This window comes from Fulmarus glacialis, unplaced genomic scaffold (assembly GCF_000690835.1).
Source record: "Fulmarus glacialis isolate BGI_N327 unplaced genomic scaffold, ASM69083v1 scaffold16079, whole genome shotgun sequence".
Taxonomy (NCBI): domain Eukaryota; kingdom Metazoa; phylum Chordata; class Aves; order Procellariiformes; family Procellariidae; genus Fulmarus; species Fulmarus glacialis.
Genome location: NW_009232788.1, coordinates 1 through 18589, shown reverse-complemented (window position 1 = coordinate 18589; position 18589 = coordinate 1). Strand labels below are relative to the sequence as shown.

Here is an 18589-nt window from a genome sequence, read left to right as displayed (position 1 = left end):
GGCTGATGAAGCGTGTTTTCTTGCTTTCAATGGGATAAGTAAGCCCTGTGTATCTAGGGGGTTAGCATGGCCTGTGTTTATGGCTAGTGTTATACAAGGTTTAAAGTATTGAGTGCTGAGATCTTGACTCACATAGTCCCACAGCAATAACCAGTATGAAAAATACGGAGAAACAGTTAGATTTGAAATATAAGGCTTTAATTTCAGAAAGCCTTTAGCAACAGAGAATTTTAAAAAATTAATAGGATATCCCCTTGATAGGATAGCATTGTTTAGTTTTCTTGCTTCTAGGTTTGATCTGAGATGTCTGAAATACGATAATCTGTGATATGTGCTGAAAAATATGTATATGAGAGATGGGTGATTTTGAAGAGAAAGTACTGGAGAGAGGGAGTGATTTGTGTTTGTAGGTTTCCTGTCTTGCTAGTGGAAAACCTGCTTTGAATTATGCTACACTTCTAGGACAGCATCTTGTTATCTGAAAAACATTCTTTTCATGCGTACAAATAAAAAAAAAAAATCTTCTCCTCAAAACAAGCTTCAAATTTCCTCTTTGCCCAAGCTTATTCACACCTTTATGCTTTCTTTCATGTCACGTTTTTTCCAAAAATCCTTCCCTAGGTATTTAACTGTATTTATTGCAAACACCCCAAAAGCTACCAATCCAAAAATATCTTCCAGCTACAGTGACTGCAGATGAGTCTATGTTGACCACAGGTTGCTTGTGTCTTCCTGCACTCACCAAAACACTTCAGGGGATTTAGTTTTTTGTTCACATAATCTGAACAGCACCATGATCTTTGAGATGGTGTTTGTCTGGCAAGTCCTTTAACTGGATGCTTGCATACTCTTCCCTCATCGATGCAGTGTGTCGTGCCATACTTAGTGAAGAGAGATAGGTAAAAATGGCTTTAAAATATGCAACAACTTGGAATGATGAAGTTCTTGCCTAAGATCCCCTTTTTAATATGGGTAGATGGATAAATCCTAATACTTTGGATGAAGAAGTCAAGACACAGATGCTACTGTCAGTTACTCAGCATCACAAAAGGAAATCTGTGGCAGAGCTGGGCATAGTTCTCATTCCTGTCGTGCTTGAACGGCAAAACTGATCCAGTGACTCTGGGGATATTTAGTTAACGTGTGTATCTGTCGCAGTCTCCCAGTGTGGTACGGTGCTGGTGTATTTCTCTACCTAATATTTGAACTGGAGACAGCATTTCTTCCTGCCCCTGCCAGTTGGGGATTCTAGTCACTTTGACATCTTGCATCTTTCTTTTGTCACCTAGGTGTGAGAAGGGGGTGGCTGATACGATTGTGTAGCTTGCTCTCTTTGGCCCTGTTGTTTGTGTCTGTAAAGGTACTGAGATAGATTTGAATGAAAACAGGAGTGCAAGGTAAATTTGTAACCCAATCTAGAGATGCAAAGTAAGAATTGTTGCAGACAAAAAATGTCTCTTGTCACCTTGTTATTACACACATATACTCAGCCTGCTAGGCAGTATATAGCATAGCACAGATTTCAGAAAGAATTGTCAACCTTAAGACAAGCAAAGGAACCTTCAGCCCAGGTGAATGTCCTGTGCATGAGTTCCTGTGTGCACCATTTTCAGCAGCTGTGGATAAAATGTCCTGGACATGGCAGAAGCCCTTCCTTCTGTGGTGTCGCTTTCTCTTGGCTGTTCTCATATGTGATTAAATAAAGGTATGTTATGTGTTTATTCTTACACTGCCTTCTCTACTTCTCTGGCTTTTGTTTTCCTCTTCCCTCACCTGCAGGCTTTGAATTACTGTACCAGCCAGATGTGGTCCGACTGTACCTCTCCATCCTCACCGAAAGTCAGAACTTCAACACTCTGGAAGCTGCAGCAGGGGCTTTGCAGAATCTCAGTGCTGGCAACTGGACGGTGAGTGCAGTCTTCTGTTTAGTCTCTTTTGTTTCCTTTGTGTAAGTAAACAAAGCTATGTCCCGTTATAAGTTTGCTGTTATTTTGTGCATTTACATTTCCTTTAAAAAGGAAGGAGGTGGGAACTCCAAATCAATTATTTCCATCTTATTTGCCCACTTAAGATGTTTTGCGTCTTCCAGACAGATGGTGTTTATGTAGTGGAAGTGTCCCTGCGCTCGTGACTATTTAACCATGAGCAGGTTTTACTACTTAAACCACTTAACCATTGCTTCATCCGTTCAGAAAAGCCTGTTGTTAAATAATTAAGTGTCCCGAATACTTAATTCATTGGATTGTCAGATTGCTCAAGAAACTGCACTCCAAAGTGTCCTCTGGTATCAAAGCATCCCCAGCACTAATCAGGCAGTTCTCTCAAAGGTATGCCTGATCACTTCTAGGACCACATGGCAAAGTGGGACTGATCAGCAGCCTGAGGATCAGCAGGGTGGTGTTTCACAGCTGTCTTGAATATAGTTTATTTTAAAATCAATCATGAAACAGAATAAAAGCATGAAATTGGAGGTGGGGGAAGATAACAGATGCTTTGGATGCTTTGCTGTTCCCTCCAAATGACCTCTTTTTTCCTAATCCAGAGGGATGTGTGTTCACACTGAGGTGTGTACAGAACAGATGCTGGCAGATGATGCTCCTTCCTTCTGTCCTCTTTCCCCAGCAGCTTGCTAAGCTGTAGGATGAACTTCTACATCCTTTCTTCCTTGGTGCTTGATGAACTTTAATGATGGGTTAAGTTACAAATGCATCAGCACACAAAACCTAACTAGTCTTTGCAGGAAAAAAAATGAATTACAGCACTGAAAGAAATGCCAGGGGCAAGGAAAGGGCAGGTATATGAACTCACGATACTTTGTGTTGTTTCTTTTCCCTTGTGTGTTCTGATCAGTGGTCCACGTACATCCGTGCAACAGTGCGGAAGGAGAGAGGCTTACCAGTACTTGTGGAGCTGCTCCAGTCCGACTCCGACAAGGTTGTGAGGGCTGTGTCAATTGCCCTGAGAAACCTTTCCATGGATCGTCGCAATAAAGATCTTATAGGTATCTTCTGAACTTTTCTAACCAGACTAGGATCTTGGATACCCTCGAGAGACCTCGCATTTTCTGTCATTTGTGCTGAGGATTCGTTTTGTATGCAGTTTCCATCCGCGCTATCTAAGATTACTCTGTAGCCGCCGAGTGGAGGGCTGTCATCTCAGAGTGTATTTCCAGCCCGTTCTATCAAGCCATGGTTTGAGGGGAAATCTCTAACTCGAGAGTAAAAACAGATGTAGATTTTTGCAGGAGAGGGGAGTGTGTGCAGAGGAGTGGGTGAGTTAAGAGGTTTCTTGTCTCTTCCTTAGCTCTGGTTGGCATGGCACTTGTGCTCCTAATGGCACACGGTGGTTACAGAGACGTTGCTCCTTAGGCCTGCTATTTAGATTGGGAATCTTGCCCTTGGCATGCTGAGCTAACCTGGGGAAGCGCAGTGGGCTCTAAAGTTGTCCCTTTTTTCTCGCTTCCTCCTTCCCTTCTCATTCTTTTGCGTGGTAGTTGCTTGTAGAAGCTGGACGCCAAACAACTTACTCTTCTTCAAGTTAGTTCTTCAGCAGCGCTCACTAGCTCCTATCCAAGGGGATAAATAAGCATTCACCTGCCCATAAGCAGGAATCTGAAAGGTTCAGCTGTGAGTTGAGTTTTCCTCTGGATGCCTCTGTATTTAACTGATGCATTTGTTTAAACTATAACCTTGTCAGGCCAGGAAATGTTGGTCACATGTTTAGGGCCATCATCCAAGTTGATACTAACAAATAGCAAGGTGGGATTCTGCCTTCAGGTTCTTTTTTTAATAGTTCAGAGGTGTAGCTAGGCAAATGGTACAGACGGACACCTGGGAGTGATAAACTCCGACTCCTTGTTTTTTCTCCAGTACTATATACTGAGAAGGCTAACTGCACCCGGGAGGAAATACTCTTACCTTTGCTGGGGGAAGGTTAATAAATGCATGGCTGCACACCTTGCCCCAGAAGACCTATTACAAGGCTAAGTTGAGTAAGCCAAGTGCGTGTATTAGCATGAATATGTGGCATTAGCAGCCGCTACTGGATGCTTTTTGCCTCAGGCATTGCAAAGTATGATAGATGCTGGCTGTAAAATTCTCAATAAAGATTGCTTTTTTTTTCCCCTCAATACATTTTAGCGTTCATGATGAAGGAGTTTGTCTTGGGTATCAACTCTCAATCACCTTGAAATAATGAATGATAACTGTTAGGTTGCAGTCTTGAGGTTCAAAACATGTGCATTATAAAGTTTTTTGACCTGGCAAACACCCTTGAGTTTTATCATTCAGGATGGGAAGCTGAAATGCTCATTAGCGCTGACTAATGGTATCTCTTCCCCGTATCTAGGTAGTTATGCCATGGGTGAGCTGGTAAGAAATTTGCCCAGCAGGCAACAGAGATCTGCAAAGAACCTGGAAGAGGATACAGTGGTTGCGGTGTTGAATACTATCCATGAAATCATTACTGACAGCTCAGAAAATGCAAGGTCTCTGATCCAGACACAGGGCATTCAGAAGCTGGTAGCTATCAGCAAGTCAAGGTAAGTGACAGTTGAAAGCAAAATGCATAAGAACTCACTGCAAACATGAAAATGTCACTGTGAACAGCAGCTTTTGCTTTGTGAGAGTATTCAAGCATCCTAATCTTTCAGAGCCTTTAATTTCAGAGCAATTAATATATGCTCAGTAAAAACAGTCAGCACCTTTAATAGGTTTACTTGATTAAAAAAAAAAGTTAATTGAGTAGTCACTTCAGTCATGTTAAGACATGCTCTCTCCTCGTCAGATACATTTTAGCACCATGTATGCATTTAGCAGACATCATTTGCAGTGAAACCATGATCTTTATTTTTAGCGTGGGAGGCCTTTTTCCTGTGGCAGTGTTCCATTCCTGGAATGCCAGTGATGAAATCTGTTCCTGTTAAGTAAAATGGTTAATGATGTGCAGTAATCATTCTGGCCGAAGGGCTGGTGGTGGTAATTTGAAGAGACAAATTTTCACTCTGCAGTTCTGTTGAAAACTGTGTTCTGACTGCTTTAGAGAAAAGTTTGTTTCGTATAGTTCAGCCAGGTAGACATAGTAGGTGTATTTTCAGCAAACTTTTGGGAGAGTAGCTGAAGACTTTGTTGGGTTGCATTGTTACGAAATACGAGAGACAACCAAGAATCTAGCCCTGTGTTATTTTATAGAGGGTACTGACTTAGTAAGGAATGGGTAAAATTTCATTTTCTGTTTAAAAAAAGCTTATTTTTTGCTGACCCAAATTGCTTTGTTAAGGTGTTCTAAACCATGAAGCAACTTCATTGAATTGTGAGGAATAGATGTAAGTTGGGGTGAAGGTTTGACAAGTGGCTTAGAACTTGTTTTGTTGGGTTTTTTCCTAAATAAATCCAGGCAGGATGGAATCCATCTGTTTTTTTTTAATGACAGCTACAAGACAAAAGGGTCACCCTTGCCTCAGTGCTTGCCGAGCAATACACGTGAAAACCCAGAAATCTGCACAATTTACAACTTTTGTTTGGAATTTTTTTTTTTTTTGTCAGCAAATACCTATAGGTATGAAGAAGTCACTGAATGATTTCACATATATCCTATAGCTTATAGGTTCAAAGAATAGCTGTATGGAGTACTAGGTTATCTCCTGGATATATTGTTTTTGGTGCAAAGAGGTCAGGATACAAATAGTCTTATATTGCTTGATACTTAAGCTCTAACTTTATCTTGCAAATCAGCCAGTCTCCCAGAGAAACAAAAGCAGCATCTCACGTTCTTCAGATGATCTGGAGCTATAAAGAACTACGAAATGCCCTGCAGAAGGATGGGTGGAACAAATCACACTTCCAGGTAAAGATGCTGGGTCTTAGATGCAGTTATGGAAATGCCTAAGTGGAAGATGTCCTAACTTAGTCTAATATTACCGTCTGTGGGCTTTGGTTCTGTTCTTCTAGGTGATAGAACAATGTATTGTAATCTATTCAGTCACAGCGTCATGCATATACTTGCTGGGTATGTTTTTCAGTGGTCTGTGAAATGTATCTTTTTAGGTTTTGGAAGTATGCCACCTGGTATAGGCCAAATGCTCATGTTTTACTGGAGGAAGAATTAGCATGTCTCTTCTTAGTTGTCTTTCATTTGAAACATTCCATCTAGCAGTGTAGGGCAGCCACCTGTTCTTGACATGCAGCCTCCTCATCTTTCCTTGTGAAAAGGTTTTGCTCCTTTTACAGACCAACAATGCTGCCATTTAGATAATAGGAAAAAAAAATTCACCAACAAATCTATAGGAAAATAAAAATACTCCAGTGCCAAATTATCAGCAGAAGGGCGGCTTAGCAGCATTCCATAATCTCTCTCCATACTGTTGGTTTGTTTATTTTTCTTGTCCAATTTCCCTGAGTAGCAATTTCATATTTATGTGATTTTTGTCTCGTAGTCTGTTTCTGCAACTCCGAAGGGTTCCAAAGGTACTGCTGGCAGGTCAGGCTATGACGACAGCACTTTGCCTCTGGTGGATAAAAGTCAAGGTCAGTTCTGCTCTTTATTGCTTTTTCTATTGTGCTTTACTTGCTTGTTTTCTGGATTTGCCACATCTGTGTTATGGCGTGAGGGGGTAAAAATGTATTATTTGTGTGGTGATTTTTTACCCCACAGTCCCAAAATGATCAGTCCTGTTAGTTCGATATGGATAGTATTCCTTCCCTTGTGAAATGTGTGCCACTGATGTTATTTTCTCAACTTGCACGCAACATAATCAGTTAAATCTTCCTGGGAGAATTTGGGATAGACGTGAGTTGGAACTTCAAAAGAGGAGAACAGCCTCGTTCCACAGTGTTATATATTAATAAATCTAGCCTTCAGCCAGGCAGGGGGCTTGGCCTTACCCCTCAGCAGTACTGGAGTCTTTTTCTTTCTAAATAAACGTGCCTGTTTGGGCCGTGCTGCTTCCTCTACTGGGCAGTTTTTTCATTGGAGGTGGTTTATCCAGACGCTAGCTAAACCTGTCTCTGCTTTTTCAGGGGGCCCGATGCAGCCGTACCGACACTGGTGTAGCTCCAGCTTTAATTTCATTATGATTGCTTTGTCTCTGGATCTGGTTCTAGTTTCTAACGCTCAGATGTCAAAATTTCTTTTCAGAGATGTTTAGTCTCCTACAGCAGAGTTTGCCATGTTGCTCTTTACCTGGTTTAACTGCAGATTACTGCGGAAAGACAGCCCTACGCTGCCCTGCCTGTTCCCACCTTCCCTGTCTTTGATCAAATCTGGCAGATTATGCAGACAAAGGATGACTTGGGTCAGTTTGCTGATCTGACAATAAACTTCTTGTTTTCTTTGTGGGTTAGCTTTCTGTTGGCTCAGCAGGCTGCTAGGTTGGATTGTGTGCCATGTGAAGCTGCACCCTTACTTATTTTCTTTCTCTTCTATTCCGGAGAGACCAGAGAGAAGCTTGTTAATAGTGGTAGGTAGTCCGAAGCAGAATTGCGGTTTCTGTTGTCACTTGGAGAGGAAGAGTTCTATATTACAGTGCCAAAGCAAGAAGTGTAAGGATTACCTGTGCTCTCTGGAGAGCTTAAATCAAACTTCCCTTTCTGAATGGAAAACAGTTAAATAGTTTGGGGTTTCTGTTGGTTTTGTTGGTTTTTTTTTTTTTTTTTTTTTTTTACAATAGTGTCTGCGTTCAGTACTTTATGGACCTCTCTGGTCCTGTGACTAATTTAAAAATACCAGGTGTTGAGAAAAGCAAATGTAACTCAAGTCGTTTCAATGTTTCTGTTTTATAGATAATGAGAAGACTGGGAGTCGTGATATGATACCTATGGATGAACTTGGCCCAGGTAAATTCAGTCATAGATCAAACCCTCTGTCTGTTTCAATAGAGCACACTGTCACTCACGGGAAAGTTCAACTATTTCTCTAGGTGGTATTCTTTCAGATGGATAAAGCTGACATTTAAAAACAGAACATTACCTTACAAAAGATCGGTCGTCGTTTTTTTTCCTATCTTTTTTTCCCTATCAATATATGTAGAGTGTACACACCAATTTCTCCACTACTTTAAGCATATATTGGAGATACACTGACCTAGCCTTCATTTTAGTCTCTGGCCCTTGAGGCAGCTGCATTCCCTATTACAGATCTGGAAGTCTGAGGATTCAGAAGGAAAAAAAGAGTTGAAAATTTACTTCAGTGTAACGCTTGTGTTTAAATCCGTTCTGCTTTTGTTTTCTGTAGTTAACACCAAAAATAAGTTAGTATGGATGGTATTCCTGGCTCTACCTTTCATTTACCTGCATCTAGCCAGGCCTGGCTTTTCCTATAGACTGAGAACAGCCACCTACTGTCAATGCAGTGCTTTGAGATTGATCAGCTCTGTAGTTTAAGACTTGTAGAGGGTTTTTTTTCTTTACTGAGGTAGATAAAGGTGCTGTGTGGTCTCTTGGGAATTCGCTTTACTTCTTCCGGTTGATGTTATTTTTATTTAAATACCTATATTAATGCTTCCAGATCAAACAGTTTGATATACTGCTATTTGTGATTGTAGCTGAAAAAATAGCAAGTTAGAACCAAGCTGAAAGCCAAGCATGTTCAGAAGTTAAAATAAAAGTGTATATTACCTTTTGTATTCTTAGACAAATGAGATGCCACCTGCCATTAATCAACTGTCCATATGTATTTTGCCTAAGGGAACACTGAAACATTTGTTCTCACAACGGAAGAAAATAACTTCAGAGAAGATTGCCTGGCAGGATAGCTGTGTGCTAGCAGGTGCTGCAGTATGGGCAGTGCTGATTTTTTTATAGTCTCAATATTAATTGTCACCTTATGCTTTCAGGAGTTACTGGTACAGCTCTGAGTACAAAATGAAGTGCAAATTAACAGCATATGTACAACATCAGGCACATTGTCTGGGCTGTTCATCATTATTAGAAGATAAAAGCTGGCAAGTTTTCCTGACCCCAACTCTTGAGTGCTTTTTAACTCCAATATGACTATAACTTTGTGCTGTTTCAGAGGTCAGCTGAGAAGGGACTAAATTAATTTACCCAGTTTACTATCCTTAATTCCAAGGAACTGGAATAACAACTTAATACTTCACCTCTTTCCTTCAGGCTCTTCCAAATGCCATGTGTTTTTTGTCTTATGGGCGTACTTACGTGAGGAGCTGCTCTAGACTTTATTTTATGATTTTAACTTCATTGTGGACTGTTGTATTCTGGAGTTTTTGTTCTTTTTCCACTCTGGAGTGAACTGGCAGATATAAGGAGCAGAACATCAACATGCAGTCCTCTGGGTTTGTACCTCCAGTAAGCACAGTTTGGTTGTATCCCCACATACTCCACACCAGTCTATGTTGAGCCTCCAGGAGAGACTGTTCTCACTTAGGTTTGCAAAGAAAATGCATGACAGAGTACCAGAGAAAGTTGTTTGGCATGCCAGCTTATCTTTTTATTTCTTTTTATTGCAGAAAGCCCTGTGCCCTGGTTTCAGTCATGTGTTTTTCCCTTGCCTTCCTCTCTTTCTGACTTCACTTGCCCTAAGATCTTTCTACTTTATATTCGCTGTGTTTTAGAGAATTCTCATCTGCCTCCAGCTTTTTGTTGTTCATTTCATTTAATTCAGATGCTTTTATGTTGCATAATTATCTTTCTGGTGTACCGCTTTGGTACTGAACTGTAATTGCCTCCAACACATTACAGTGTGTCAGTGCAGAATTCAGTGGATTTCCATGCCACACGTATGTTAGAGGTACCCATCCGTTTAGCCAGGTCCTTCCAGCCCAGAGTGTTCATCCTGTTCCCCTGCAGTGTACAAGACTGCTTGTTCCAGAACACCACCGCCTGTCTGCCGCTCCTCGGTTGCCCCTTTTCATCAGGGTTCAGCTGTCTTGGTGCCTGGGCCTTTACTGTTAACCCATGTTGATTCTTTTTCAAGATTGCAAAAAGAAAATTGCAGTGGGTATCTCAACTTGTTTGCTAATGCTGTGGGGGTCATTCTTCTCTATAAAGGAAATCAATTTGCTATCACTGTGGCTAGGGAGGTAGAAAGAGACGTTCCCCGTCAGCTGGCAGTACTAGACCAGTCAGATTCCTGTTGTCTGGAGCAATGGGAGGGCCTGTGCAGAGCGTGGATGTCCTGAGAGATGGAAGAAAACATGTATTATGAGTTACCGTGGGATGCACTAGACAGCCCAGTGCAGAGATAGCTCAGGTCTGTCAGGCTTCATCAGCTCCAGACAAGTGGCTCTGCATCGAGTAATCTGAAGATCATCAATGCTTATTGTCACAGTGCTGCCTGAGGGTGGCTGTGACCCTGAGCTGTCTGTAGAAGCAGCAGAACTGTGATCTCAAGGCTGTATGCCGAATTTGTGAGTTCTCTAAAACTGTATCTGTGCCTCAGTTAACCTACAGTCAGTCAGACAAGAGCATCTGGGAGCTGGGAATTGTTCAGACCAGAGACACACAGTTCAGATGCCCCTGTCCTACATGCCCATCTTCAGGCATAACTTTTCCTTTCTCCTCCTCCTCCTTTTTGATGGGTCCAGAGGTTTGATCTTAGTAAGTTGAGAGCTGTGTGAGGGCACGGATAGACTGACACTCAGCAGACATTTGGTCCTGTAATTTGTGATGACATTAAGATGTTGCTGCAGAGTCAATGGGAGATAGTCAGTGAAGCAACACAGAAGACAACAAGCAGAAAGTTGAGAGAGAGGAATAAACAAGCTAAGAATGGGATGTGCTTCTATTGACCAATATAACTTTTGCCTATACATTCGATTGTATTAACTCAGAATAATGCACTTAAACCTTGGAGCAGTAAGATCTGTATAGGTCTCCTTTATGCCATAGAAACAGAGTTAATTCTGATCACTTTTTAGAACGAATCTGAAACATGGGAGAAGCAGTACTTTCTAATTTCTTTGGAGAGCTGTGGTCCTTGGGGAACTGAAGTATTACTTCTCTGATGCAGCCTCCTTCAAGATATTTCTCATTTTATTAGCTCAAATCATGAACTTCCTATCTCTGCTGCTGCTTATCTTGACAGAGTCATAGCACACTCTGTGGTTTTTAGAAACACATAAGCCATTAGCGCTGATGTGTGTGGCACCATTAGCATGCAGACCACACAACAGTGGGCTGACAGTATGAATTGCAAAATATGTTGAAACTTAGATATGAAGAACAAAGTTCTTGGCTGTTCTTTGTTGTTAGATTACTGCCTCTGTGCAAAAGCTTGATCTTCCTGTTGCTGCTGTCCTGGCTAAGCATGTTTTTTAATTTTTTAGTAGTATTAAAGATCTGTTGTGCTTCTAATTTTTTGTGATTACAGCCCTTACTTCTGACCTTGCTCCCTGGGAAGAATCACAGCTGCTATACTTCAGTTAGTAGCTGTTGCTTTCTGGGGGGAGGTTAAAGGTTTCCTTTGTATCTTTGGCAATTCATTTAAAAAATGTTTGTGGATCACCCGTGATGATGGCACTACAAAAATGCAAAGTGATCCGTTACATCATTGTGAGTATCATTAATACCAGATTGTAAAAAGCTACCGCTCAGTTGTTGTGAGTTTGATTTTTTGGGGGAGTCAGCATATTTCCGTCATTTAAATACATACCTATGTGAACTATTTACTCCTAAATAAATAATGAATTTTTAGAATATGACTTACTGGCAGTATTCATGCCTGTCATTTGAAAGAGAATTACTGGTCATGCGTTCCTCTACAAATGCTGGCTGGGTAGCTGGATGCAGCTGGTAGGCTTTAGGTTTTTTCTTTTTTGTTCGAAAGGAATAGCCAAGAATGTTAGGCATCTTCATTATCAACAAATAATTGTAAGTTAAGCTCTGTGTAAGAATTATTTTCATGCTTTAAGATCTGTGTACTACATGTGTAACTCCAAAATTCTTTAGTTATTTTTAGGTGGCATGGTTAAATAATCTGTCACTATCCACGATGTCATAAATATATGGTACTTCAGGTGCTTGTTGCAGGTCTGTGTGCACTTTGATCCATAAGATGCGTAGGAAAACTACAGCTCTTTTAAAACTCAACCTGGCTGTGGCCAGCATAAATGTCATTGAGGGCCCTGCCCTGTGACTGTTTGGTACAAGTCACTCTAGCTGCGTGTGCTTTTGTCATGTGGGCAAACAGTGCCTCTTTATGCCATGGGAACCCCACAAAAAACATGAGTTACTTTTTCTTAACCTGTTGCGGGCAAGTAATAAACCAAGAGAGGAGCATTTTGGTAGTTTATGTAAAGCCTTTTTGTGGTTCTAAGAACATGAAAACATTAATGATCCCTCAATTACATAGGGGAAAACAAAAGCCTACAGGGAGCTATAAATTTGAGTGTCATTTACTCCAGATTACAATACTGTCAAAGCAGAGCAGGAGAGGATCTATCTGTCACTGATAATGAGGGAAATCTGATGCATCAGGAAAATAAATTAAGATTTGCATTGGCTAACAATGATTCAAAGCAAAGGTTCTGAAATAATTAGAGCCATTTCTTTACAAAACCCTCTCACACTTTTCTTCCTTGTGTTCATCACGCTTTCATATTGTTTCTTAGTTGTCAGGAGAAAAAGCATCAACAGGTGCTACTTTGTAATGAAAGACAGTCCAAGCACAGCAGGGTTTGCATCAAGATTTCTTCCAACTCGACAGGTCCTTTTTTTCGGTGCTCTGAAAGGGACTCTTCCAAATTATTGTCATGTCCTGCTAGTAGTCAGGCTCAGGAAGAGTGGGAACATGCTGCAGAGCTTTCAGAGAATGAACACAGCCAATTAATCAGGCTGCTAAGCAAGGAACACAAGATTTCGGCTGAATTTGGAGCTCATTAGCCACAGGGCGCGAGATGACAACTTGCTGCTTTCCTTGGGCATACTAAGAACTGCAGCAGGCTGGGATGAAAACAGTGCTGCTTGCTAATGAGTGCCAGCATCTGGCAGCGATATAAAAAGAGGGCTTTTCTGTTTTGTTTTAAGCTGGTAAAAATGAAATTTCAGAGCTGGAGCACATGTGAAGAGCAGGATGCCAGCATCTTTGGGTTGTGATGGTTTATTTTCCTGTTTCTTTGCTGGAGAATTCTGCTAGCATCAGCTCTGTTTTTGCTCTTATTTGTGCTTCATGCCTGACTGTCGTGTTATTTCTCCTCAGATGGGTACTCCACCATCGATCACCGGGACAAGGAGCGCAAATACAAGACCAGTGATAACACAGGGGATGCCTCAGAGAAAGAACCTTTAAAAGTGAGCTTCCTCTTACTGCTGAATGCTAGTTAGTGCCTTTAAAAGAGAGGAAGCCTGGTGTCCTCAGCAAGAAATATAGGGTAGTTACTCACCAGGGGGCTGTAAAGGGCTTTTTTTTTTTTCTTTTTTTTAGATAAAGGCACCATTTTGTAACTTAGCACTAGGCTAACTAGAAATAAAAACAAAATGCTGCTTTCCAGTGCAGGAGCAAACGCAGGTAATCACTGTGTTCTTGTAAATGGATGAGGTTGTAAAAATAGGAAGTGTTTGTTCTGTCACCCTCGTCCAGGCAGCATTCCCTGGCCCTAAAGTGTATAAGTGTGCTCAGACTTTGTTCCGAGAATAGTCACTTCAGACTGTGACTGTCACACTGCTTTATTGTTTTCAGCATGAGAAGAAGGTGTGAGCTTGTCTGTCTGTGTACAGCAGTGTGGTGAACAGTATTCGTTTCCCCAACACTCGTTCACAGTCCTGACGGTGGACTATGGGCATGGGCCAAGGAGATGGAGAGGGAGGGAAAGATATGCATAGTTATGTGTGTGCCTTCTAAAAACACATTTAAACAACTTTATAATTTAAAAAAAAAAAAAAAAATCTTACTTCACAAAGCTCTTTGTATTGTGGGTTGTGTGCAAATGTGGCTTAGTAGGCTCTGTGTAATTTCTGTTGCATTGCTACGCCTTTTCAGCAGACCTTTTTAAAAGTCGCTTAATGCAGTGGCCGTCAGTTCTCCCTGGCCTCAAAACAAGCTTGTGTTTTTCCCTGGGGAAGTAATTTTGAGGAGGAAGGGGAGGAAGAGGAAGATTCAGTGAAACAAGAGTCATGGTAGGAAATACTGTTGTTAGTCTGCAGAAGGCTGTCCTTAATAACCTTCAGCACGTTGCTGATAATATCAGAAAATCCAGGTGATTCATGTTCAGTGGAAACAATTAAACTTCAGTCAACTGAAAGGAAGACACACTATTATTGAACAAGGGAAATAAAAATGTGATTTGGAGAAAAATATTTCCATAGATCACGAATTAGGAAGATGTCCTGCTGCATCAGTCTGCCTATATTAACTTGCCTGGTCATGCATTTCCTGCTGCGTCCTGCCTTTCCGTGAAGGTGTACCCTGGAGAACGGCTTCAATCCAGCTGGACGTTTTTTAAGCACGGATCACTCTCTTCAATTTGCCAGTTCTGGGTGTAGCTGCACCCTGCTGAAGGCTGCCCATTTGGACTTTTTGGTAGAGGTAGTTATGCTCCTTCATTTGCTTTTGGAACTGATAAAACTGAGCTGATCACTCAAGTCATGCAGTGTGCTCCCCTGCTCCAATGTGGCAAGAGACAGCCCTGCCTCGAAATAAACCTTCTAGTGCCAACGAAATAAACCTTCTAGTTCCCTCATCACTGTTCTAATATGTTTTGCAAGGATGCACTGGGAATGGATGCACTAAGTGACATAGGAATGTTGATCAATAGGAGCTTGACAGAAAATGTCTTTCTAAGGAAAATAGGCTAAGGCAGGAAAATTAACAAATACTTGTTATTTTTGCCACTCAAAATTCATTAAAGTGATACAACCCTCAAAATCACATCAAGCAGCCCAAACTCCAGTGTATGTCTGAAGTGAAGCACAACCCAGAGTTCAGTGAGTAGCTGCTTTGCTTTCATGAGAAAAGGAGAAAAAACATTTCACCTGGACAATGTGTCTCCCATAGTCTGTGCTGCCTCTTGCTTTTAAGGACAGAGGGTAACCTGAATTTAGCCTGTTGTACACATGAAAGGTATGCACTGCCGTGCCCTCAGTTGGGCAGAGCTGAGTAGCTGCTGCTCATCCTTCTCCCTGTGCTGTGAAACAGAAATATATCTGTGGGCTCTTCTGGCTTGTGAACTGTTTGATAACCATGGCTCTGAGGCTCAAGAGTGGCCGAGAACTGTGGATAACAATGGCAGGGAAGTGCAGCCTTTTGGCTGTTGCAGATGCTTTTGCCAGTATTGTGGCTTTGCTGATCTTTTCTCTTTCTCTACCACTAATTTTCCCTTGTGCTCCTTTAAGCTGACTTGTTTGGTGGTTTTGTTTGATTAATCTGCTCTGTTTTGCCTTTAACTCCTCACCCTGTGCTGCAGAATGACACAAATAGGAAAAACATTAACAGGAGTAACAGGGCTTCGGTGAATCTCGTGGATGCCCGTGACATTAAACCCCAGCCTGTTGACTCCTGGGTCTAATTTGCATGCATGGTAGGTCCTTTTAATGGTAATTGGTGCTAGTGATTAACTTGTCTCGTGCATGATCTGTATCGCTGTGGAATCTCTTCAAGGCTAACTGCTAACTGGGTCCTTTCAGACAAATGAAAATGCGTTGGAAAAAAAAGTGGTGTTTATATTAATCAGTGTATCTTTAATGAAACGCAATCAAACACCACTGTTTGATTAAAAAATAACCTGTCAAATAACCAGGCAGAAAATTAATATCATGAATGATTGGTTGTCAGCTGAAATGTGAAAGATTTCTGCTGTTAGGCCATGGGAATGAATTTGAATAGCGTGTTCCTGCTTCCAACCATTTTTTTCCCCTGCTCATTATAAGGATTAGCCTGAGACTTAAGGAAAAGCGTATCCTTGACTATTTATGGATGTCCTCCGAGGTTCCCATGAATTACACAGCCCTGCCCATCTGCAGGAAAGCTGCTGGCTGTACACAAGTTACTTTGCAAGGAGAGGTGATTTTGGTTACACAATAAACATTGACCCACAACTCCCACTTCTCAATTCCTTTGGGTTTTTTTTCCTGTTGCTAAAGACAGGTGCCTTTTTGTCGCTTTCTATTCTCTGCCTTTGCCACGTGTCAAGTTCCTCAGTAATGTTGCTGGCCTTTCTTCACTCCTGCTACTGCTAATCTGTCTCCTGCTGTCTTGCTAGACAGCCCTCTGTCCCGGTTATACCTTCTGGCACTCCATCAGATGTGATGCTACGTTTGGAACAGCAGGTTTTGTGCCCCTGGCTATGACTAAAGGAAAATCTTAGTGACTTTTGTGAAGGCTCTGGGCAACTTTCCCATCAGAGTGGACAATAGGCCTTTAAAGGCCCAAATTCCAAAACATGGAGCGTCATCCACCCCCATAATTGTGCATGGAAATCACTTGCATTAGTGGGAGAGAAAACTCCTGTATGTTTTTGGGTGGTGGTGTTGGATTTCCCGCCCTACCCCCCCTCCTTCTTCTTTTAAGAGTCTAGTATAAGTGCTAAGTGTTTACAGATTGTTTCTGTTCCTGGGCTGGAAGCACATGCCAGAGCAGTCTTTCAGCATTGCCAGGTGCTCTTATGTAGCCACGGAGCAGACTCTGGCACCGTTGGCTTCCCACAGCTGGTCAGGACTGCGTGGTCAGCCTTGTTGGCTGAGCCAAAGGGCAGAGATAAATGTGTGTGTGTGGTTGCCGGTACACTTCACTCCTGCACCCTTCCTCTGAGCAGTGAAGGCTTGCAGGTGGGGTATGGATTTTGAAAAATGAAGTCTGTGCTTGTTTTCTCCCTGTCATACCCTTCCAGGAACCCATATGTTGGGGAGAGTTGGCATTTCCAGTCACTGTCCTACCACTGGGTGATGGAGATCACCAAGGTCATGTTACTTGTTAATCAATTTTGACTTTATTTTGCAGGGCTAGAGTCCAACCACATTTTTTTTAATTGAGGGGGAAAAACAAACATTGAATCGACACAGAGGATCTCATCAGTCACCACTGCCATTCAGATTCGGAGGGCGCTGCATCACTGACCAGGCTGCAGGTTCTAGGAGGATGTGGGGAGAAAACACAACTGACTGCCATTGCCAACCCCGGAGCACCATGCCTTACAGCGAGACAATTTGGTTTTTAACTCAGTTACATTCCCACCAGAAATAGCCACCACCTCCCCCTCCCTCCCACTCCTGCAAGAAGAAAGAAAGAAAACAAGAAAAGAGAATCCAAGCTTCTATCTAGCTGGCTGCGTTCTTAGGTGACTCTTACGTGTGGATGGTGCCAAGTATGAGAAGCGAAGGTCATGCGGCAGCAAAGAAGACAGCTTCACAAGTGAAAGAGAAACTGCAGAATATTTGAAATAATATCGTAGGTGTAGCCATGAAGATAATAGCACTTTTCTGGTTTGGGGCTCATTGTTTTGTTTTTTGTTTTGGGGGATTTCTTTTGAACTGTGAATCTAACATTTTTAAAGGCTTTTTGAAAAATGTTTAGGTTTATTATTTCCACAGAAAGTGCAGGAATGTTGAGTGGGTTTACTGGATTTCAATGAAGGGAGAAAATGCAGAACAAAAACTATTAAACGCTGGTCAAATGAACTGGAGAGTGGATGACAGAGTTGATGCAAGCTGTATAATCTGCTTTTAGAGTAAGCTATATCAATCACAGTGCTATATTATCATTATAATCTGGTGTACAATACTTCTGCCTTTTGAATTCTGTAATGGCCGTTTTTATTTCCACACACTGAAGAGCAGTTTATTGAAGGTTTCAGTGTCCCTGGTTCAGAAATCTATGCTGAGAAATGGAGTTGGCTGGCTTTTTATTTTCTTGTTCTCGAAGATTGCAATAAGGAGCTTTTACATTTTAAAGGTACCAGTGTTGCATTGGTGATGATTTAACAATTTCTTTTGCCATAGCTGTTAACACATTGGAAGAAAATAAGAGCTTTTTTGTAGGATGTCTTATTTTGAACATGCTATAAATTTTAGATGCGTCTGTCACTCATTTTTGATGATAAATGTATCACTGTTGGATCCATGTTTGCTTTGGGCTGTAGATCCTGATGCACAATGCCACAAAGGGAACTGGTTTGGCATTTTTGAAATCATTATCATGATTTCTGCGTTCCTTTGGTTTTGTTTTGAGATTACATATTTCATTTGATGTGAAAATCACCCATGTGCAACGGTTCTCCTCTAAGATGCCAAGGCCTGCTTTGTGTAAGTACAAGAACGTACTCTGCATATATGGTATCTGGCAGTGCCGTGAACTAAGTGACTTCAGATCATGATTTCCTCCAGGCATTGGTCAAGGGAGGGCAGCAGGTGAGAATAGGAAGCAAATATCACACTGGCAGCATCGGAGGACTTATGCTGATCTTATTTGGTTGCCACTGTTCTTTGATTGCCACATTTAGTTTTAAACAAGCTCCTAAAAACGGTGTGACTGGAAAGCACATTTTTGAATCTAGCAAACATCATTTGCGGTTTTCAGTGCCTGCCGTTTCCTTTGTAATTAAAAAGGGGAAATATCCAACAACCTCACCTCCCCCAAAATATTACTGTAATAGTAAACATCTAAAATTTTTGTAAAAAAAATTTAAAAACTTTAAAAAAAAAAA

General features: G+C 41.5%; 1 protein-coding gene across 1 annotated transcript in view; it reads left to right on the top strand.

Annotated features, from left to right (window-relative positions):
• LOC104082090 (armadillo repeat protein deleted in velo-cardio-facial syndrome-like) overlaps window positions 1–18558 on the top strand; it is a 53339-nt gene extending 34781 nt beyond the window's left edge. Inside the window, exons 5-13 of the mRNA XM_009585070.1 lie at window positions 1780–1907; window positions 2851–3001; window positions 4348–4540; window positions 5733–5844; window positions 6434–6524; window positions 7779–7832; window positions 13153–13244; window positions 15356–15469; window positions 16888–18558. Of these exons, the coding sequence (XP_009583365.1) occupies window positions 1780–1907; window positions 2851–3001; window positions 4348–4540; window positions 5733–5844; window positions 6434–6524; window positions 7779–7832; window positions 13153–13244; window positions 15356–15457 (923 nt within the window). The 3' untranslated portion in view covers window positions 15458–15469; window positions 16888–18558. The remainder of the gene's footprint in view (window positions 1–1779; window positions 1908–2850; window positions 3002–4347; window positions 4541–5732; window positions 5845–6433; window positions 6525–7778; window positions 7833–13152; window positions 13245–15355; window positions 15470–16887) is intronic.
• The last annotated feature ends 31 nt before the right edge of the window (window positions 18559–18589 follow it).